Here is a 23,207-nt window from a genome sequence, read left to right on the forward strand (position 1 = left end):
CAAACTTTCAAGATTAAAGATCTTGGCAACTTAAAGTTTTTTCTTGGGCTTGAAATTGCCCGCTCTTCTCGAGGGATTCATCTATGTCAACGCAAATACACTCTTGACATTCTTGCCGACTCGGGGATGCTTGGTTCTCGTCCAAACTCCACTCCCATGGATTATTCCACTCGGTTACAGGCTTCTTCGGGTACTCCATTATCAGATGCTTCTTCTTCTTCTTATCGTCGACTGGTTGGACGCCTCATTTACCTCACTAACATGCAGCCCGACATTGCTTTTGCCGTTCAACAACTAAGCCAGTACATGACTAATCCAACCAATGTTCATCATCAAGCTGCTCTACGTGTGTTACGCTATCTTAAAGGCACACCCGGATCAGGTCTTTTCTTTTCTGCTCATGGCACTTCTCAACTTCGTGCTTTCAGTGACTCGGACTGGGCTGGCTGTCGGGACACTCACCGATCCATTACTGGTTTTTCCGTTTACTTTGGTTCTTCTCTTATATCGTGGCAGTCGAAGAAGCAATCCACCGTCTCACCTAGTTCTTCTGAAGCCGAGTATTGGGCTCTCGCATCCACTACTTGTGAAATACAATGGCTCACTTACATTCTCCAAGATTTTCGAGTACCTTTCGTTCAACCAGCTACACTTTACTGTGACAATCGTTCCACCATTCAAATAGCTTCGAATCCTGTCTTCCATGAACGCACCAAACATATCAAAATCGACTGCCATATTATATGACATAAGGTCAACACTGGTCTCATCAAGCTTCTTCCAGTTTCCTCTTCTATGCAAATAGCTGACATTTTTACCAAAGCTTTTTCTCCATCTCTTTTCCATGGATTCTGCTCCAAGCTGGGAATGTTGAACATCCATTCCTAGCTTGTGGGGGGCTCTCAACAGTAACAGCAATTCAGTTCGGAAGTCTGTTAGCTTAGTTTTCTGTTATTCAATTAGGAAGTTAGTTAGATTAGTTTTCTGTTGTAACTAACAAGCTTCTCTACCAAGCTTCACTTGTATATAAGGATACTGATATGCTTAATAAAGTTGCTTAAGCTGTTTCTGATCATTTTTGAGTTTTTCTTCTTTCAAGCTTCTATTCCATGGCCGTTCATATCTTTGTGAATGGTGGTGGTCAAATTTATTATTAATGATTAATATTCATTTTAACATTAGGAGCTAATTTATACGAAAAACCTCATGTACTAGTTCACTAGTTGAAAATTTTTATATTTTTTTTTTTCGAAACAGAGTTACGAGTAAACCTCGGCAATCAGTTTAATAAAGATTTGCGTTAAATAATATCAACACGAATCATTTAAATAAAATGTCAATTCTGTTCAGAGAACAATATCTAAAATTTCAATTCATTGTAGTATTTGTTATTGAGTGAGATTCTGTTTAGAATTTCCCTCCATTCATTTAGGTGACAGTGCAGCTGCAGCCACGGATCTGTGACCGAGGCTGACTTTTTCTGTGAGTGAGAGTCAGCAAAAAAAAAAGGACAACAAGGGGCCAAGTTAAGTTTCTGAAACAAGAAAATCAATATCTTTGTCAATTTTGTTGGCCTTCTCTAATCTTCAATTGTCCATAGTGCCAGTACCTTTCCAAGTTATTTTTACCATACATATTCTTATTTTTTCAACTACAAATTTTCACCACAATATTAAACATCAATTAAAGCTACACTTGTCAGTAGAATAAAACACCTTTGTTGCTCGAGAATCTTGAGGGAAAAAAAATAGTATATTCTAGCATGAAACTATTGCTTTACTTTTTGCTGTTCAATGCTTCCAAGTTCCAACTATTTTCTCTTTCGGTAATAGCAAGAATAACTCTTCTTCTTTTTTTTTTTTAAGATAATACAAGAGGCTAAAAGGGTGCAATTTGAATTGTATGTTAGAAGAAAGAAAAAAAGTCTTTTAACACAATTTTTCTAATGCATCTTTTACTATAGGGGAAATTGACGTGAAACCAACGAAAAAAGCATTGGACAGAATTTCACTCTAATAAATACAAGATTTTTTTGTAAAAAAAATATATTATAAATGATGTTCATTAAATTGGGTCAAACTTGATGAACTAAAGTCATTCAATTAAATTGGTCCTTTTTTTCGGCTTTCAAATAATTATGAATTGATGAAACTTATATCATTATATTTTAAAGCCATACCTATTTGAATCAACTCTTTTTTTTCTTAGATCAGAAATTATGGATGTTTTCCAATTCACTGAGTTAGATACTAATCTCGTTTGAGGTGTCTGATTGCTGATTGCTGCTAGTTCAAGAAAAACACAAATTCTTTATGAAATAGATATTTTTTTACTCATATGAATGTACTAAGATTTTAAACTATTGTGTCAATCTCGTTCGAGGATGAATCAATTTATTATATTATTATTTTAGTATCTCATGTTGATAAATATATTCTAATTAGCATTCCAAATTCAAGGTTATTAATTATTTTGTATGATAAATTTATTTATTTTTTACAACAAAGTTATGGTTTTTAATATTTGTTGAATTTGAATTTAAAAAACATCTATAGTTTGTGAATCTCATCACCCAAATCGAACCAAACTATTCTTCACTAAATTAATTTGATTCGAGTTTGTTAAAGGTTTTTATTTATAGATGTATGGCAAACAAATCCAATTATTTTTTATTAATTAAGATATTTTCCCTCCTTTATAACCAAACAAACCCACCCGTTACTATCATTTCTGTAAAATTATTGTTCCACCACTTGTCATTTATCTGCGTTAAATTAGACAAGACAGATTCAAATTCAAAGGGCCAAAAGAACCATCTCTTGTTGGAGGAGCGAAAAACTCAGGGCCAACATAGATAATATCAGTAATAATGTGTTTAAAAAATCTAAACATTGTGTTTACTTGAAGCTTAATGGCTGACATATATGTGCAGCTTCAATATGCAACACAAAAAGGAACTCACAAAAGGTTATGCTTAAAACCATATTTTATTCTTTATTCTGACCTATTATGATTCTTCAACGTGGTGGTGGGGTTAGAAAAGATGGCATTTTCGGTCATGACCCACCAGACATATTCACGGGGCAATTGCACCCCTTCTTGTTGTTTTGCAAAAAGCCACAAAAGCAGACCCTCTCTTTTTACCAAATTTGTCACTTTGTTGAGTGGTGAATTGGTGAATGTCTGAGCAATGTGCTCATTAACCGTGGCTCAATACAAGACCCTTTGATCTTCATCAAATTTTGATCACACGGCACATATTATTTTTTTACACTAAAAGTTTAGTTGTGTAAACATGGAGACAAAGAAGCAGAAAAACATGACATGGGACAATGTTGGCTTAACATATGTCTCATTCACTGGCAGGCTAGTAAAGAGAGAAAAAAAAATGGAAAAGACCCTGAAAGAATTCTTTCAATGACCCTTAGACAGCTACTTGTATGCAAGAGGTAGGGTAGGACCATCTCATCACTAAAAAAAATTGAAAATAATAACCATGATAGTCTCTGATGCATCAACAAAATGGAAGTTATTTTGTGAGCATTGAAATTTTAATAAACACAAAAGAAACAAAAGCTTTACCCTATTAAGCGTGGTTGATTACAAGAAATCATCTAATGTCATTAGGTTTAATTAAAGACTAAATTTTCAGAGATATTATTTACATAACATCTTTTTTAACAACTTTCCTCAAAGTTGTTCTTGGTTTTCCTGTCCCTTTTGCACACAACTAAAACTATGAAATTTTAATAAAACAAACATAAACTTTCCAATTGCATCAGACCCACCTTTAAGCATTTATGAGTAGAAAATATTGTCCCCCATATGTTTTGAAACATTGAGGGTAGTACATTTCACAACTGGCTTAGCAGATTAAACCATACTGCATCCCTAAACAACTCGGGGGGGGGAACAAATTCCCATAACAAAAAAAAAAGTGGAATTCTTCAACATGTAAGTAGAAAAAATTAATGAAGAAATAAACTCTTAATTGACTTGACAGAACTTTGGTGTTAGCTAGCTTCTTTCATCTGGTTTTTGGTGAATGTGTCAAGAAGCTAAGGGAAGTACCTGTGAAGTGCTTGAATGATACTGTGGTGGACGAGGCTGGTGATTAACCTCTCTTTCTGTTTTCTTGTCAACTACTATTGTGATGAAAGAACCATCAACCTCATCTCCATTTCCCTTATTTTCGTCTTCTTGTAGTTTTCTTCTAAGCTTCTCTTCTGCTTCCTGTAAGAACTTGAATTTTGGAGGAGGTGAGGACTTTAATTTGTTGAACTCAGCATCAGTTGCTGTTTCAAATAGAGGGTTGAATCCACGTTGGTTATAGGGACTGATAGGAGTAGTGAAAGGAGGAGTGAAGAAAGGTGGAGAAGTTGTAGGTGTCATATATGGTGTCTCCACAACTAGTAAATCACCCAAGCTTCTACCCCTTGAACCTTTTCCACTCTTGTCACACTTGGATTTGCCATCATCAGATTCTAAATCTTCTTTTGATTCTTCTACTATGGTGAACAAGAATCTTGGAGGGCCTAACAGTAACAGGTCCTGTTGCCTCATGTATTCTGCATCGGTGCCATCTTCTCCAAAGGGTTTGAAAACAAATTCCTTTCCACTTTGAGACTGAACTTGTTCTGGGTCATGAACAAGGGTGTCACCAATTCTCATTGAAGAACAAAACTCAGGAGGAGTGAAACTTGTTTGCCTCAAAGAAGATGATGATGGCCTTTTCCAACAAAACATGTAGAATAATTCCTTCACAGGGTTGCCATAATCATTCTCAATCTCTCTGTTGGTTATCCTCTTCTTCCACCATAGCAAATAGTAAACCTCAGCTACTAGAGCCAACAAGAGACAACCAAAAATAATACTCAGACCAAGACCTACACTACTCAAGGATTTCATCTTTGTCCTCAAATCACATTGAAAACAATTTGAAATTGTTCAACCTCCTAAAATACTTAATGTCCAAACTAATTAATCTCTATGATCCAGAAAATCACATCAAACAGACCAGTGCACTACAAAAACAAAATCAAATTTCATCGAAGAGAAGATACATGTTTAAGTGTTCAGGGAAAGCTTACTGAGCAATTAACTAACAGTACTCTCAACTCAACTTTTACCCTCTGATTCTGAATTCAAGCACTGAAAATGTGGATAATATCTTGTGACTAAAATTCAATGTATGAATGTAATATTGTATCTACATACATAACATGACTACATCCCCTCCCCACCAATAAAGCATGACATAATGACAAACCTTGGTTTCAAATTGCAAAACCTCTCAGAACATCAATCTGCTAAAAGGGCCAACCGAAGAAAAAGCTCTCTTTTTTCCCTTGAAAGCAACACTTGCAAATCATAAGCATGAGCCCATGGGCCCTTGGCTTTAACCTAGCTAGCTAACCCCATTTAAGATTAAACACCCTCATGTGGATTAGTCTCATAATTGCCCTCAAAGAATGTAATGGAACACTTTTAAACAGGTGAAAAGAGAAAGATCCATTAAACCATAAACCACTTTAAGTTTGAGGGTGCACCAAAACCAGGAGCCAGAAAATAACTATAGAGAGAGTGAGCATGTACCTGTCTGGCTTATGGATGGGGGGTCTCTTCCTTCGAGAGAGACTCACATGGGATCAGAAAAAAAAAATACAGAAAGTGACATGTCACATTGTCACTAAGTCATTGCATATCTAATAAAGTATCTAATATAACTTGTAATGTAAGATCCTTCAAATAAGGGAAGATTTTTCATTTCTCCCATACACTAGTTGGTACTACTTGCTGTTATGTTAATGTTATGTTATGTAATATGTATGCACTGACAATTTGGAGGGACAATGATTCCATATCTGAAAGGTTCCTACTATGCTTCGGTTTTAAAAATATTAATCATGTTTTTTGTTGAATGCTTTTTATCCTAGCAGCACTAGCATGATTTTTTGTTTTGACGGAGAATATTATGTGGAAGTGAAGCAACGTTGCTATTGCTTCCTTTGGTTCACTAGATCATGATGCTTCAAAGCAACAAATTAAATGGCGGGAGATATTGTCATTTGGCCGTTAATTAATTAGTTGAATATTTTGCATTTGGGACAGGCCTACGTCTTCATTCATTACCTTATTTCATGGGTAACACTTCAATTAGTATTAGAAGATGGGCCAGAAAACCCTAGGATGTCAGTCAAACCAAGTTGCGGATTTTATATTGTTTGAATTATTTTATTTTTTATAGTACTAACGAATTAATTAATTAATCAAACTATTTGCCGTATGCTTAATAAATTAGCTGCACTGCATGGAGTATCAAACAGATACGAACTGAAGCAACCTCTACTTCTAGTAACATGTAATTGATATATATTTTATACATATTGATTTAAAATACCGGAGTTAAATTGGAATCTAACCCAAGCTCAGTTCAATAAAAACTTGAACAAAATTTCTTAACTCAAGCTTCATTCATTTTAATGTTTAAACTTGTTGTGAGACCCTAATTCTCCCCGTCCTAAAAAAAAAGAAAAAAAAGAAGAAAAAAAATTAAAGAAAAGAAGAAAAAAACAGAGAGAACCAAAAAGAAAACAAAAGGGAAAAAAAAGAGAAAAGAAGGAAAAAAGAAAAGAAAAAGAAAAAAAAAAGCAAACGTGCAATAAAAACTAGAAAAAATAAAATAAAATAAAAAATTGATTTCCTTTTCTAAATAAAAAATAATATAACAAAATATAATTCATGTTTTCTAGGAAAGATAAATAACTAAAAATTACTTTATTTTTATGACACTTGATTAAAGATTTTCATCTTTATGACAAACACGTGGAGTGCTAACATCTTCCTTGTGCCTAAACAACTTCCGAAACCTTTTTCTCAAACCTTAGACCATTTTTTATCCTTGTTTAAATTTTTTTCGATGTTTTTCTTAAATAAACGTTGGTGACGTCGTAGTCCACGTTGGGACACTTACAAATTATTCTAACTCAATAAGAAAATATGAAGCACTTGAGGGTAAAGTTTTGGACCCCACAAAAAAGAAGCAAACTTAAGAAAGAAAATTAATAGAAAAAATAAAAAAGGAAAAAAAAGACTATAAAATAAGTAGTTGGTAAAATTTTAGAATAAAATGATTTAGTGATAAAATGATAATATTTTAATAAATCAAAAACATATTTAAGTATAATTTTTATCTAGGTATTTTTATAATTTTATTTAAAATACAATGACATATATTAAACAAGAGGAGGCGAACTCTGGAGCTTGGCAAGCAAGGTTCCGTAACTTAATCAGAAATAATAGTGATCTTAACTGTCATTTGACCTTTCTATTGTTTTACACAATTTTGCGATTTTTCTACCTCATTATCAGACAATTAACTAGATACATGATATGTAAATATTGTGCTAATTTTAGGCATCTCCTTGTCCAATACATAAAGTGCAACATTTTGAGTTGTTTGATTAGTTTAAAAAAATTAAGAAACAAAGACATCACAAAAAACTTGTACTGTGCTTAATTTTTTTATTAAGTATGAGTATTGGATAAAAAGAACAACTCAGTGGATAACATAAAGTTATAAACATTTCTCTCCCATTAAAGTAGGTGGTAAAATTTTGTCCTACATACACACATGCACACATAACAATGTACAATACAAAGGCATATTACTTTCCTAATATATTAGTGAAAAGTTGATATTATTTTCTGCTTAATACATGTATGTTAACATAAATGTACAATACTTAATAGTATTTTTTAGTTTTATTCATGTGCCACCGACATGTTTATTTAGTTCCAAGGAGACAGAAGGCAATGGCTGTGAACTCTTGAGGCTGGCGTAAACTAATGGGGGACAATGGACTGGTTGGTTATCAATTTCTGATTGTCTATGACTCTATGCCCATGAAGTTGAGATAAAAAAGAAACACGCAGTGACTAGTGAGTGAAGGAGTTCACGAGCATCCTTATAAATATATATAATTGCTCCACTTGAAAAATGAAAATGAATTAGTGTGTATTCAAATTCGATTTTTTGTTAATTAAATTTCTAACAATTTGATTCAAAATTGAATAAATAAACTGAGATTCGCGTTTTAAATTTTTAATTTAGAATTTTATTATAATAGAATAAATATTACTTAAAATATTAATATTAATAAAAATATAAAATTCAAAATTAAGACATTTAATCTCCAATTTTATAAAATTAATGGTTTTGGTCTTGAGCAATTCTTTGTACTCAAGCTCCTTTCAAGATGTAATCCAAATCATAGCAGTTGATACAAAAAGATGTAAGCTAGCAATGTGTTATAAGGGAATTTTCCTTTAGCGCTTGACTACAAAGAAAATAGCAATGAGTCTCTCACTAGACAAAAGAATACTGTATTAATGACGGATCGAGAAGGCAAGATAACATTTTTTACTTTAGATGAGAAAAAAAAAATATAATGAGATGGAAATAAAATTGAGTGAGAACATGTGACCCCACATTGTTATATGTAAGTTTGTCATTGGGGAATACTTCAAAAACAAAATTTGTTGCGAATTGCGTTTGAGCCCGGTCCGTAACAATGATTCCCAGGCCTATACACTATAGGCAGCCAGTAGCCCAAAATAATAAATATTGGCCAAGGGTTGGGAATAGGTTCTACAGGGACCTACAATCTGACCTATATAAAGTCTGGTCTGAACTAACTTATTTAATTAAAAAGTTAGACTCAGACCTTTTTAAGAGTCTATTAAATTAAATAGATCAGGCTTAGACTTATTAAAAAGTCTTATACGCCTAATAGGCCGGCTATATATATATATATATATATATATATATATATATATATTATTTTTTACGTATCAATTTATATTTATATTATTTTTTGGGTACAATTAATTTTTTTTAACTAACAAATTTGATTACACATTACTGTTCCATAACTTCCATTCTTATAATCAAGTAAGACTTTAACTACAATTTAGATGTGAGTCATGTGCCCTTCTATATTCCTCATTATTTTTATTGGTTTTCCGATCCCTGTTAATGTTTCATTTTCCTTTAACTTTCCTATTACGTTTCTACTCCAGAGCAAAAGAATATTAAAGATTTAACGTTTAATATGAATAATGTTTTTAAAAAGGCTACCAGGTCAGGCTAGGCTTTTAAAAAGATCAGACCGAGTCAAAATAAAAGTCTTTGATAGGCTATAAGTCAGACTCATGCCTCAAAAATTCATCGTAGGCTAGACTTAGACCTTTTAAAGCCTAACCTGCCCTATTCCCACCCCTAATCAAAGTGTCGATAATTAATGAGAAAATTAACCAGTACTCATTTACGACTAATGCTATCTTAATCTAGAATAGAATTTCCTTCTTGCTACACTAAAATAGGGTATAATTATTCATAAGAGATTTTGGTCCTATACTTGAGAATTTAGCTCAATTCTAACACTTATATGTACTATCAGTGTCGTTTACATTTAATACACATGATTATTCCCTTCCATCGGGTCAACTCAATTTTAAGGTAAAGAAATATTTCTGGTCACGTTTTCATTTTCATTCTCAAGCCCCAAAATTTGAATCTCAAATCTTACTTAAAAAATTTAAGTGTCAAATCACTTTTGTAAAAAAAAAAATAGTTACAAAGAGTCTTTCATACCTTGTCAAAACACAAGATATTGCTCAATTTTAACATGAATCCACAGAAATGATAATTTATTTGTTTTCAATCTGTAAAACTCTATATGCACAATATTTTGTTCAAAATAATATTTTAATTTAAAATATATTAAAAAGAGTGTGTTAATAACATGAATTTAAATTCAAGTATTCAGATCGATGAAAAATTATTATGATAAGTCATCTCAAATTCAAGTCCTAACTACGTACGAGAGTTTTGTCACACAATTCAAAAGATTATGATTTAACGAAATAATGAGAATAATGGAAAGTAAATAACAATGAAAATTGCTTCCCTCGCCGAAAAAAACAATAACAACAATAATTTAACATTTATAGGTGTAACTAATATTTATAAAAAAAACAAATAAAGAATATAATTGATGAAACGATATCTAAAGTAATCGATGTTGGGGCCAGCATGGGTGGATCCAGATGGCGAGACAACCATGTTAGGAGCAGCTCCACTCTGGCAATGCAATTGCAAGCTCATTCCCCTTGTTTTCCAACACATTTTTCATCACAAAAAAGGTTGGAGACAATCTTATCTCTTGTTGTAGGCACAGTGTTCTTCTTCTTGCAAATAAAACATACAAAATTAAGTTAAATTAATAATGGAATACATTAGTATTATTTTCTCATAAAGATAAGGGAAGGGAATTATAAATTGGGTTGCAATCCTGCAGGATTCCTACTTTCTTAATTACAAACAATTTTCGTCGAGTACTATAGGTTTTATATTAGTTGGGCTACCTGGTACGTACTCTAGTAGTAAGGAACCATGCAAGGATCAATAATTAACTTGATTAACATTGAGCAAATAAAATATTAGATTCAACATAACATCAAACTAATGTTTGTGCCGAATATTTCCAAGACCTGATTGATTTCAAAAAATGTTTTAATTTTATTAATGATTACAAAAATATTTTTATTTTTAAATATTTGAGTAAGAAATAATTAAAATAATATGTTGTTTCTTACTATTTCCTTAAAAATGCATAAAAACCTAAAACAAAAAGCAGATGAAAAGAATAGCAACTTTGTGATTTTTTCCAAGATCACTTAGGTTATTATTAATAAAAATAATAATAATACAACAAATATTTTATTAAGTCAAATAGACTTTACTAGTTAGAAGTAAGTGAGTTGAGTTAACTCGTGAGTATGTTAGTAATAAATTGAAATATTTGATCGTTCAAAAATAAAACGAGCTTAAACTAATAATAAGTTTTTACATGCTCAACTTCTTAACTCGAAAGTCATCTTCATTTATTTTGTTTGATTAAATTATTTTTAACTAATATATATATATATATATATATATATATATATATATATATAAAGTAATATATATATAAAGTATTGTTATAAATTCAAGCCTAAATGAAAGGAATAAATTAAGTGAAATAAGATAGCCAGATAGGATACAAGGCAGGGGGTGTACTGTTCATTGTTTTGAAGGTTAATGAAGACATCAGATGGAATGCCAAATTAATTAAAGAAAAGGCAATCGTAAGGATTAAGGAAAGTGGGAAACAATCAGTTTGCAGCATTAACCTTCGACAGAAACACATATAATAGAATATATAGCGGATACTATTCTGCAACTAACTAAAGTCTAAAAAGCTAGGCATAAGAAGAGCCTACAATTTCCGGATTTTCCCCTCAAATTGCAGCAACATGATTCTAATTGTCATTTCTTTAATATTGCAATGTGTCTCCCTTTATTCACTTACAGTATGTTTGGATGGAGAACTTTAATAAGATAATTCAATTTTTTAAAAGATTTTAATTACTTTTCAATTAAATAAGATGTTTGGATAAAAATTTGAAAAGAAATTGAAATTTAAGTATTTTAATAAGGGATTTTCATTAACTTAAATATTAGCATTTGAAATTCTTTCATTTTATGAAAGAATTTGAAATTCTTTTGTACTTTAGGATATCTCCATGACACCTTCTCCCGAAAATAGGAGATCTCCATGTAGAAATCACGCATGCGACGGAGAGCCACCACTAGGCGCGGCAGGTGGCGGCGCCACTTGGCCTAGGCGGCACGGTGGTGGAGCCGGATGAGGACCTGCACGATGCAGAGGCGCGCAGGCAGAGCGCCTCCTGGAGCGGGTTCCAGCCAGCGGCATTGTGGAGGGAGATATCGATAGGGTTTTCTCTCTTCATCGTTCTCTGTGTCGCTCCGTTTCAATGGCTCAGCAAGACGCTTAAAACGGCGGGTCGAAGAATACCGCAGCTGCTGCTACGGTGTCGTTTGTCGCTATGAAGCCATAACTCCTCGTCGAAGCTCCTAAGGCCAACGTCGCCATTCTGTTCTTCAAGGTCGTGTTTGGCGCTGAGGAAGTTGGTCGTACGCTCAACCCTAAGCACAAAGCCAAGCACGAGCTCCCTCTCATACTCTCCGCAGAACTCAAAATCGCTGGCTCCACCATTCTCGTCACTGACCTCGTTGATGACACTTCTTCGCCGTTAGTTTTCTCTCATATTCACGTTCATATTCTCTAGATCTTGAATATTAACATTGCTCCTATTTTGTTTCTACTATTTTTTAAGATTTTACTGATTTTCTCTGCTATTCGGTTGTTTAGGTATTTTGTTTTGTTTATTTTTTATATTAATTAGTTTATGCTATTTCATGTAATCTTTTCTGTATATTTTGTTTTATATGCACCCGATTTGTGATTAATAGAAAATACAAATGATTTTTCTTCTGAGAATCGTGATTTCCTTTTTGTCTTTATTACTCTTCCATAGTTCTTGCTCTTACTTTTCTTGAATTTAATAAGGAGAAACTCTTTTTAACCTTTTTGGATGTAGTACTTATTGTTCTTACGGGAAGAAATGAATGAAGAAGGAAAGGATCTAACTCACGTTCTCTTTTTGTTATTTAAGAACAGTTCACCTAAATAAATATAAAATTTTAAAAGAGAATACATTTGATTATTTTATCAAAATAACAAATTTTAAAAATGAAGAAATTCAATTTCTTTATTCAAACACAAAATTTTGAAAATGAAGAAATTTAATTTCTTTATCCAAATACAAAATTTTAAAAATGAAGAAATCTAATTTTTTTATCCAAACACAAAATTTTGAAAATGAACGAATTTAAATTGAAACATTTGAAATTCTCAAAATTTAAAATTCTTTAAAATTTTAAATTTCCTCGTCCAAACATACTCTAGAGAGAATGCATCACAATCGGGGACAACAAAGAAAGTATTTGCAGCAAATTTTGCATTTTGTTGTTCCAGTAACTGCTGTGTCTCTATAGTCTATACAGCACGTAATTTGTGGATTCAGTGGAGCAACAAATACCGAATACGACAACCGTGCGTACTTCAGTTTTTTAATTAGCATTTGAAAGATTTACAGAGTGTTGAAAACAAGCTCGACCGTTTAGATATTAGTAAGATAGGACTACTCTCATGGTTTAAATCTCAATATCAACTTGAAAATCTGGTTTATCAAATTAGATAATCTTAAGCTATAACTCAATTCACCTAAACTTTGATTAAATTTAAAAGCCAATGTCTATAAGAAACTCAATTAACCAAAGATTAGGAGAGGTACTTCTTAAGAAAGGAATTATTTTCTTTAACCTTCATGATTCGAATTAATTAAAAGTTGAACAAATAATAATCCTCTTGTAACATTTCTTTTTTTAACAAATTTCTAGCTTCATCATTCTACTAAAAGTCAATTACTCGCGTGATAAGAAGAACCTTTTATGCTTCTAAACCAGAGGAACAGCGCAATTTGCGCTAGTAACGTTATCTATCAAAGACCGAAATTTAAGAAATCTTTTAAATAGGAACGGCAAGATTTGGCAATAATATTGTTTCCTTTGCCAAAAAGTAAACACAAGTCTCCATAAGGTGGAACTATTCAAAACCAAAAAACATTATCACCATACCTAGTGTGAGTAACCAAAATAATGGGCTAATATTCTAAACCAAAAAATAAAGAAAATAAAAACTGAATAGATCCACCACAAACCCATCTCATCTGAATCATAAAATAATTTAGTCAACTTCCTCGATCTTGGGGCCAGCACCACCGGAACCAGATGGAGGAACATCTTCATCCATGCCTCCGGCCATGTCGGGAGCACCTGCACCCTGGTACATCTTAGCAATGATTGGGTTGCAAGTGCTCTCAAGCTCCTTCATCTTGTCTTCGAACTCATCAGCCTCTGCCAGCTGGTTTCCATCCAACCACTGAATAGCACTCTCAATGGCATCTTCGATCTTCTTCTTGTCGTCACCAGAGAGCTTTGATGCAATCTTCTCGTCTTTAATGGTGTTCCTCATGTTGTAGGCGTAGTTCTCCAATGCATTCTTTGCATCAACCTTCTTCTTGTGCTCCTCATCCTCAGCCTTGTATTTTTCTGCTTCCTGGACCATCTTCTCGATTTCCTCCTTTGAGAGTCTACCCTTGTCGTTGGTAATGGTGATCTTATTCTTCTGCCCTGTGGTCTTGTCCTCGGCAGAGACATTCAAGATACCATTGGCATCTATATCGAAGCAAACAGTAATCTGAGGAACACCCCTGGGTGCTGGGGGAATGCCAGAAAGCTCAAATTTTCCCAACAAATTGTTGTCCCTGGTTCTAGCTCTCTCTCCCTCGTACACCTGAATCAAGACACCAGGTTGGTTGTCTGAGTAAGTAGAGAACACTTGCTCCTTCTTGGTGGGGATAGTAGTGTTCCTGGGAATGAGGACAGTCATGACACCACCGGCAGTTTCTAAACCAAGAGAAAGGGGTGTAACATCCAACAGCAACAGATCCTGCACCTTCTCGTTACCTTCACCACTCAAAATAGCAGCCTGAACAGCAGCTCCATAAGCAACGGCCTCATCAGGGTTAATGCTCTTGCAAAGTTCCTTTCCATTGAAGAAATCTTGCAACAATTGCTGGACTTTAGGAATTCTAGTGGATCCACCAACAAGGACAACATCATGGACAGTGCTCTTGTCCATCTTGGCATCCCTCAAACACTTCTCAACAGGCTCCATACACTTCCTGAAGAGATCCATGTTGAGCTCCTCAAACCTGGCTCGGGTGATTGTGGTGTAGAAGTCAACACCCTCGTAAAGAGAATCAATCTCAATTGTAGTCTGTGCAGTAGATGAAAGGGTCCTCTTCGCCCTTTCACAGGCAGTCCTCAACCTCCTAAGAGCCCTAGGGTTTCCACTGATATCCTTCTTGTGCTTCCTCTTGAACTCCTGAACAAAATGGTTAACCATTCTGTTATCAAAATCTTCACCTCCAAGATGGGTATCTCCCGCAGTGGCCTTGACCTCAAAAATACCCTCTTCAATAGTGAGAAGAGAGACATCAAAGGTACCACCACCCAAGTCAAAAATCAACACGTTCTTCTCACCCACGCTGGTGGCCTTCTTGTCAAGACCATAAGCAATGGCAGCAGCAGTGGGTTCATTGATGATACGCATGACATTGAGACCAGCAATGACCCCGGCATCCTTTGTGGCCTGACGCTGGGAGTCATTGAAGTAAGCAGGAACAGTAACCACAGCATTCTTCACGGTGGAACCCAGATAAGCCTCGGCAATCTCACGCATCTTCATGAGAACCATGGAAGAAATTTCCTCAGCAGCGAACTGTTTGTCCTCACCCTTGTAGTTGACCACAATCATAGGTTTGTCAGCTGGGCCAGGGATAACCTTAAATGGCCATAGCTTCATATCACTCTGAACGGAGGCATCAGAAATTCTCCTTCCAATCAAACGCTTAGCATCTGAGATCAGACAACATATCATCAATCACCAAACAATCCTCACGATAATTAATTAATGACAATAAAAAACAGATCTTAACTATCCACACACCATATTCCGTCAAAATAGTAAGATCAAATAACTCTTAATAATAAAATAGCACACAACATTGCTATTCAACTCAACATCAGATTTCAACCAACAATATGAGTGTACGTAATACTGTTATTCAATTCAAAACTAGACCTCAAACAAATAACAGGGCATTACGTTACACAATTCAAAATCAGATTTCAATGTGTAATACGAGTGGCGTGTGCATAACAATATTATTCAATTCAAAACCAGAATTCGACGAACAAATACGATGTTTATGCATATCACCATTCGATTAAAATTATATTACTATTCGATTTCAAATAAGATTTTAACAAACAATACAAGTAGAGTTCTAAACCAGTTCAGACCATGCAACGATTAATAATAACAATAAGACATATAAACAGCAGGATTACAAAATAAAACTAAAAATTACCAAAATAGAAAAGTGGAGTTTCAAACAACAGATCCAAAAATCTAGGAACAATGCAAATCCTGAAAAGGCGAAGTGTCGGCTAGGGATCTTACCGAAGACGGTGTTGACGGGGTTCATGGCGACCTGATTCTTGGCGGCATCACCGATCAAACGCTCTGAATCGGTGAAACCAACATAAGAGGGCGTGGTTCTGTTACCCTGGTCATTGGCGATGATTTCGACATGGCAAAAATGCTCTTTAGCTTTGCGGAAGAAAGTTCTTCCGCGGACGCCCGTGGAACATTTCTTCCGCGAGTGTCAACGAAAGAAGAACTGCGGAAGAACCATCTTCCATGGAACTATGCGGAAGAACTTCTTCCGCCAGAGTCAACGGAAGAAGGTTCTTCCGTGGGTTAATTAGTTAAATTATTTTATTAATTTTAAGATTATTTGGTATTAGTTAAATGATTTTTTCCTCTCACAAGTTGACCAATGGCCGATTCTTGTATGCACCGCATGATATGTATTGATCACTTTTTTCCTCAAATTATTTACAGTAAAATTCATTTTGGACTCGTCGTTCTTCACAGTTACACACACTCTAGTCACGCACTTCTTCCTCTCTCCATTTCTCTAACTCTAACCATGCAATTGGCGTTGGTCTCATTGCATTCTCTGTAGAAATGACGAACAAGGCCAAAGGAAAAGGCAAGGAGGTCGCCGAAAAAGGTTCTGCCGACAAGCGCAAGGGCGCCTTCGACGATGACAAGACCGGTGGCGGCCAAAAGAGAAACAAGCAAGGTGTCCTTCAGTTATTTCTGACGACGAATTAAATGTCGCGCCAAGAAGGATGGACATGCCAGATAAGGGCCAGAGTAGCAGGTCACGTGTCATCCCTCAAGAGGAAATGTTGGCCCGAAACTAACTTTTTTGAGTTTTGGGTCTTCTGTTGCAGGCCCTGTTTGAATGAACCGGTGTCTCCTGTTATTTTTTTTGGATTCGTTGACGTGGAAACATGAGACATGACACCTTTGGAGAGTCTCACGGCTTTCCCAGATAATTTAAAAAAAAACCCCGAACAGGGGTACTTAGGCAAGTTTACATGGCCCGAAACTAACTTTTTTGAGTTTTGGGCCTTCTGTTGCAGGCCCTGTTTGAATGAACCGGTGTCTCCTGTTATTTTTTTTGGATTCGTTGACGTGCAAACATGAGATAGGCCACCTTTGGAGAGTCTCACGGCTTTCCCAGATAATTTTAAAAAAAACCCCGAACAGGGGTACTTAGACAAGTTTACATGGCCCGAAACTAACTTTTTTGAGTTTTAGGCCTTCCGTTGCAGGCCCTGTTCGAATGAACCGATGTCTCCTGTTATTTTTTTTGGATTCGTTGACGTGCAAACATGAGACAGGCCACCTTTGGAGAGTCTCACGACTTTCCCAGATAATTTAAAAAAAACCCCGAACAGGGGTACTTAGGCAAGTTTACATGGCCCGAAACCAACCTTTTTCTCAGACGACAATGATTGACGTGACCTGACAATGAACGACGTGATAGGAGGTTGCTTTAGTTTTACGCTTCACAATGTAAAATAGTCACGGGTCTGGTAAAAGGGAAGCCATGTGCCTGGCTGGGCCATTTATATAAATGATAGATGGGGATGTCCATGGTACTCAACAACAACTAGTATTCAGAGTTTGTCAAATTAATTTTCGATAAACAATGATATTCTTAGGAGAGACTTCGTCCCAGACGATCGTGAACTCGAGGTTGGCATTCATTTTTCGAAATGGAACCGTCATTCACAACAAGTGTGGGGTTTATTTTCAAAGTTCTGGTCCAGTGCCCATGCGAGTACCAAACCTATGCGATTTTTCAACTCTCAAAAGTAGAATACACAACAGTCTTCGGCTAAACAACAATGAAGTTGTGGATGAAATTCATTACCGGCGACCAGTGGAAGATACAGGTAACAACATTTACTTTGAAAGTATGCAATTGAAAAATGACATGGATGTGAACACCATGTTAATGTATAATGATCAATTTTCATTTGTTGGACCGATTGAGTTGTTATGTACCGTTGGTAGAACAACAGATGCAATTGTAAACTTACTTGAACGCCCCAGCATCCCTACACATGATGCGGTTCTGTATTACAACGGAAGGTGGAACATGTCACGCCAAAACAACTTTGTGGGTTACGCGTTCACCGGAATAAATCCAAAAAAATTTGATATTCCAAAAGGATGTAGCATAGATCAACTAAAGGATTTGATCAAGCAAGTAGCACCTAAAGGGAATCCTCCTCATGGGATTCACGAATCCCAAGTTGAAAGGCGTTTGTTTTATCGACAACCTAGTCATTTGGAGTATTCTGAGAAAGTTTTAAAATTTAAAATTGTTGAGCTGAAATGTGACGACGACGTGCTGAAGGTGCTGGTAGAGTCTAATTACTGGAAACAATTTGTGCCAATAGAAATTTTGGCTCTCTTTAGTAAAGTGGTTATGGAAAATGAGGACGATGTTGTTACGTCCTTGCATGATTGAATGCTAGTTAAATGTTAGGTTGTTTCGTGCAAATTAAATTTGTGTCCATCATGTTCTAGTCGATGCAATATGTCTTAGTGTGTCAATTTGTTATGTTTGTGATCCGTTTGTAATGTGTAGTATGTATGAAAAAGGAATAAAAGTTTTATTATCAACTTTTAGACAAAAAATTTATAAGGAATAAATGTTTGTGACCCGTTCGTGCAAATTAAAATTTGTAACTTATTTTGTCCAATCAATTACATTTAATTAAAATTTGTAACTTATTTGTTTCAATCAATTTAAATTTGTAACTTATTTGTTTCAATCAATTAAAATTTGTAACTTATTTGTTTCAATGACTAACTTAGTTTTTAAAAAATTTCTAGCTTCTTTTTTAAAATTTCTAACTCATTTTTTAAATTTTTTTTTTTAAATTTCTAACTTATTTTTTTAAATGACTAACTTATTTTTTAAAAAATTTATAGCTTATTTTTTAAAATGTCTAACTTATTTTTTTAAAATTTCTAACTTATTTTTTTTGAAATTTGTAACTTGTTTTTGATTAAATTATATAATAATTTTAAGTAAAAATTAAAATTTGTAACTTATTTGTTTCAATGACTAACTTATTTTTTTAAAGTTTCTAGCTTAGTTTTTTTTTAAAATTTCTAAATCATTTTTTTAAAAATTTCTAACTTATTTTTTAAATGTCTAACTTATATTTTTAAATTTCTAACTTATTTTTTTGAAATTTGTAACTTGTTTTTGATTAAATTATATAATAATTTTAAGTAAAAATTAAAATTTTTAACTTATTTGTTTCAATGACTAACTTATTTTTTTAAAGTTTCTAGCTTATTTTTTTTAAAAAATTCTAACTCATTTTTAAAAAAAAATTCTAACTTAGTTTTTTAAATGTCTAACTTATTTTTCTAAATTTCTAACTTATTTTTTTGAAATTTCTAACTTATTGTTGTTTAAATTATATAATAATTTTCAGTATAACTTAAAATTTCTAACTTATTTTGTCCAATTAATTACATTCAATTAAAATTTCTAAGTTATTTGTTTCAATCAATTAAAATTTGTATGTTATTTGTTTCAATCAATTTCTAACTTATTATTTTAAATTTCTAACTTATTTATTTTAAATTTGTAATTTCTTTATTTGAAATTTCTAACTTATTGTTGTTTAAATTATATAATAATTTTTAGTATAACTTAAAATTTCTAACTTATTTTGTCCAATTAATTACATTCAATTAAAATTTGTAAGTTATTTGTTTCAATCAATTAAAATTTGGAACTTATTTGTTTCAATCAATTAAAATTTGTAAGTTATTTGTTTCAATCAATTTCTAACTTATTTATTTTAAATTTGTAACTTCTTTATTTGAAATTTCTAACTTATTGTTGTTTAAATTATATAATAATTTTCAGTATAACTTAAAATTTCTATCTTATTTTGTCCAATTAATTACATTCAATTAAAATTTCTAAGTTATTTGTTTCAATCAATTAAAATTTGGAACTTATTTTTTTAAAATTTCTAACTTATTTTTTAATATGTCAAACTTCATAAAGAAATAGAGACATTATATTTAAGTAAAAACATACATAAAGACATAATTTAAGTAAAAACATAATTTAAATACATAAAGAAATATAGACATTATCTAAGTCAATGTGTTTTAACAAATACAAAAACAAATACTAAAATTTAAATACATAAACAAATACAATAAAAAAGATAAATCCTAATCTATGCGGGATCTCTGTCGCGGCCTAAGACTGTCATCTGGGTTGTCATCTCTACCTATCCTTAGGCAAAGATCCATGATATCATATAAGTCAGTCCATGCAGTCACCATCCTGAGGTTGATGACACGCTCCAAATGCTCAGCAATCCTTCCCATCCTGACACATGTTGTGCAACCAACCTGTCTCAGTGAAAATAACAAGTGAGTATGAATTTATAAAAAATAATAAAGTTAACAAAAAGTACACAGCTTACCACAAAATGCGCAGGGGGATCTGACGTGACTGGAACCTGGGCGACAGGTGGATCCACGAAGTCATCATCATGAGTGGGAAGGGGAGGCGCAGGTCTGGGTTCAGCAGTGTCCTCCGTCGGCATCACAAAGGGGTGTGAAATCTGAAAAAACCACTCCATGTAGTCTAGGGCCACCTGCCCAGGAACTACACAGAGCTCCCCTGTAGACGTTACATGATCTGAAAACTGTACCCACTGGTCGTCTATATCAGTACTTGTCAATGAATCACGAACCGGTGGCGGAGGAACTGTCTGAATGTACCCCATCTGCTGAACCACCCTCTCTGGTCGAAGGTAGACGATGATCGGACCCCATCTGACTTGCCCCATGTACAAGGAGATCAATTCATAGCCCCGAACTCCCCGATGCTCAGCATACGGCATCCAACAGACGTTAGTGACTGTCAAGGCATCAATACGTGCTCTGTAAGGGGCTCCCTTAATGCCAGTCATTTGGGCCTTACCCGTAAGCCACCTACAGGCACGTGGGCTAGCCTCAGCATAACCATCGTCAACAACAGACCTATGGACTGATGGAAAGTGCTCATAAATCCAGCACTACAAACAGAAAGTCAACATCAGCAATCAAACATGGATTGAATTTTACTTTAACTTAAATTACAAGCAGCGATAGTCACCTGAAGTAGTGAAATGTAACAAGCCATATGCCGTGTAGGGGCCTGGGACGCCTCGTTAAGCTGATCGTACAAGTGTACCAAAGCGGCTGCTCCCCAAGAGAATGTCCCTGCTTGTGTCAGGTCTTTGAATGCCTGCAGGTGCACAACATGAACATAGGTTGCACTCTTGTTAGCGAAAAGAGTGCAACCAACCAAATGAAGTAGGTACGCCCGAGCTGCAACAACCCATTGCCTGGCCCGGCACCTACTCTTGCACATGTCCCAAAGCCAGGACAACCGAACATGAGGCCCACCTGCCTAACGTGTCTCAGCTGTAGCCTCGTCTGCGGTGACCTCAAGTAGCTCCGTCAACAGCGCAACTGCGTCAGATGTAGCCAACGGCCCAAATGAATGCAGCGCGCCAGTAATTGGGATGTGTAGGAGCGATAAAACGTCGTCTAGAGTGATCGTCACCTCCCCTACTGGGAGGTGGAAGCTGCTCGTCTCCCTATGCCACCTCTCAACAAAGGCGGATATGAGTCCAGGATCAGTGGTGATCACAGAACACCTGATCAATGGATCCAATCCGGTGGCCGCAATCATACCTTCAATCTCAGCAGCCGGTCTCCCAAATTTATCTACTTTCCTACCATGGGAGACCAACTTGAGATCGGGTCGCTCCTAAATTGAATAACAGTTTATAAATTTGTGTATTTCAAAATAAAAGAAACTACTTTCTAATTACTGGAATAAAATATGTACGTACTTGTCCACGCCATATGTTGTGTGCCACATGATCAGCAAATCCTATCAAAACAGATGGATCGCGTGGCCCACCGGGGAACCCCTCATCATCAGCAGCTGTCCCATCACTAGCCACTCGATCAGACTCAGCACCATCGGCGGCTCCTGTCCTCTCTGGGCTACCATCAGACGCATCAGGCACATCCTCAGCCAACTGAGGAACATCCTCAGCCATCTGGGTAACCCGTTGCCTACGTGCTGAGGCAGTGGGCCTACGACGGCGAGGAACATCCTCAGCCACATTCTGACTAAGGTCGCTGCCTTTACCTGTGCCTACCATACGACGTAGACCTCGTGTTCTAACCATGATCTGAAATCATGAAGAACACTCAAATAATTTGTGTAACAAAGCTTTGGAATTCTAACTAATCCACATAATTTATCCAAACCCACAGATTATATATTTAGTTCAACATAATTTATCCAAATAATTGACATACAAATGCATATATAACAAATGCATATATAAATCACACCAAATATAATTCAATTGATTAGTAGAACTCAAATCCTGTCATCGTGATTCTCTCAAGACACAATTCTAGTTATTAAACCAGAAGGTTTATTTTTCTTTCCTTTATACATTGCTATTACAATCAATTACTGTGGTATAAATTCCTTTAATTCATCTCTAAGTTCAAGTTAAATCAAAGAAATTATATGAACTGTCTAACTTAATATCATCACACGAATTTCATTAACTAAGCTATTTCTCATAGTGCAAATGGTTCTGACAAGCCTTGAATAGTGGTAACCTTGTGTCTCTTGAATAGCAGAGCCACTGCTATTTAAGTAGGCATGATGACGGGGTTTTTCCATCCCCGCCCTGAAACTCAAATTACTTAGGAGTGGATTTTTTGAATTACATTTATGTGGAGTGAAACACTTTGATTGATTGTGAATTGAGAATTTATAAAAATATAGAGTATGGTCAAATATTCAAAAAGTGCACAAGGCTTGCGGATCCATGTGGGTGCTTGGATTTGTAATCACCAATTGCACATGAATCTTAGTTACAATGAAAGTGAACTATTACAATATTCTAGTTCATATGGTAAGGTATGGAGAAAAGAGTAAGCACCCGAACAAAGCATTTGTTCTTACTAGGAAGGGCTAGATACATAGCTCACATGTGTCATTTTATTTGTCCTAGTTGTCTATTATTCTTTCAATAAGAGCTTTTCATCCTTGTCAAGGAAGGGATTCAATGGTCAAAAATAGACAGCTAGGCTTTATCACCAAATAAGGATATTTGGTTT

At 34.7% G+C, this 23,207-nt stretch overlaps 4 protein-coding genes across 6 annotated transcripts; all 4 read right to left on the minus strand.

Annotated features, from left to right (window-relative positions):
* Positions 1 to 3,766: 3,766 nt before the first annotated feature.
* On the minus strand, positions 3,767 to 5,790 carry LOC100784512 (uncharacterized). 3 transcript variants are annotated; one of them, XM_006574792.4, is made up of 2 exons: positions 5,596 to 5,790; positions 3,767 to 4,841 (listed from the first exon to the last, which is right to left on the minus strand). In XM_006574792.4, exon 2 carries the CDS (start codon positions 4,744 to 4,746, stop codon positions 4,051 to 4,053), a length of 696 nt encoding a protein of 231 aa, XP_006574855.1. In that variant the 5' UTR covers positions 4,747 to 4,841; positions 5,596 to 5,790; the 3' UTR covers positions 3,767 to 4,050. The 3 variants fall into 3 exon arrangements, with proteins under 3 accessions (XP_006574855.1, XP_006574856.1, XP_006574854.1); XM_006574793.4 differs by lacking the exon at positions 5,596 to 5,790 and adding an exon at positions 5,270 to 5,588; XM_006574791.4 differs by lacking the exon at positions 5,596 to 5,790 and having other exon boundaries at positions 3,767 to 5,588.
* Positions 5,791 to 13,483: 7,693 nt separating this feature from the next.
* Positions 13,484 to 16,186, minus strand: LOC100789474 (heat shock cognate 70 kDa protein 2). The gene is made up of 2 exons (XM_006574794.3): positions 16,059 to 16,186; positions 13,484 to 15,451 (listed from the first exon to the last, which is right to left on the minus strand). Exons 1-2 carry the CDS (start codon positions 16,081 to 16,083, stop codon positions 13,716 to 13,718), a joined length of 1,761 nt encoding a protein of 586 aa, XP_006574857.1. The 5' UTR covers positions 16,084 to 16,186; the 3' UTR covers positions 13,484 to 13,715.
* Positions 16,187 to 20,231: 4,045 nt separating this feature from the next.
* Positions 20,232 to 22,067, minus strand: LOC121173218 (protein MAIN-LIKE 1-like). Its single transcript, XM_041007622.1, has 3 exons — positions 21,166 to 22,067; positions 20,489 to 21,085; positions 20,232 to 20,414 (listed from the first exon to the last, which is right to left on the minus strand). The coding sequence occupies exons 1-3, from the start codon at positions 21,421 to 21,423 to the stop codon at positions 20,232 to 20,234; spliced, it is 1,038 nt and encodes a 345-aa protein (XP_040863556.1). The 5' UTR covers positions 21,424 to 22,067.
* On the minus strand, positions 21,463 to 22,228 carry LOC121173219 (uncharacterized). Its single transcript, XM_041007628.1, has 2 exons — positions 21,911 to 22,228; positions 21,463 to 21,825 (listed from the first exon to the last, which is right to left on the minus strand). Exons 1-2 carry the CDS (start codon positions 22,226 to 22,228, stop codon positions 21,463 to 21,465), a joined length of 681 nt encoding a protein of 226 aa, XP_040863562.1.
* Between the last annotated feature and the right edge of the window lie 979 nt (positions 22,229 to 23,207).

Source organism: Glycine max, chromosome 2 (genome assembly GCF_000004515.6).
Source record: "Glycine max cultivar Williams 82 chromosome 2, Glycine_max_v4.0, whole genome shotgun sequence".
Lineage (NCBI taxonomy): Eukaryota > Viridiplantae > Streptophyta > Magnoliopsida > Fabales > Fabaceae > Glycine > Glycine max.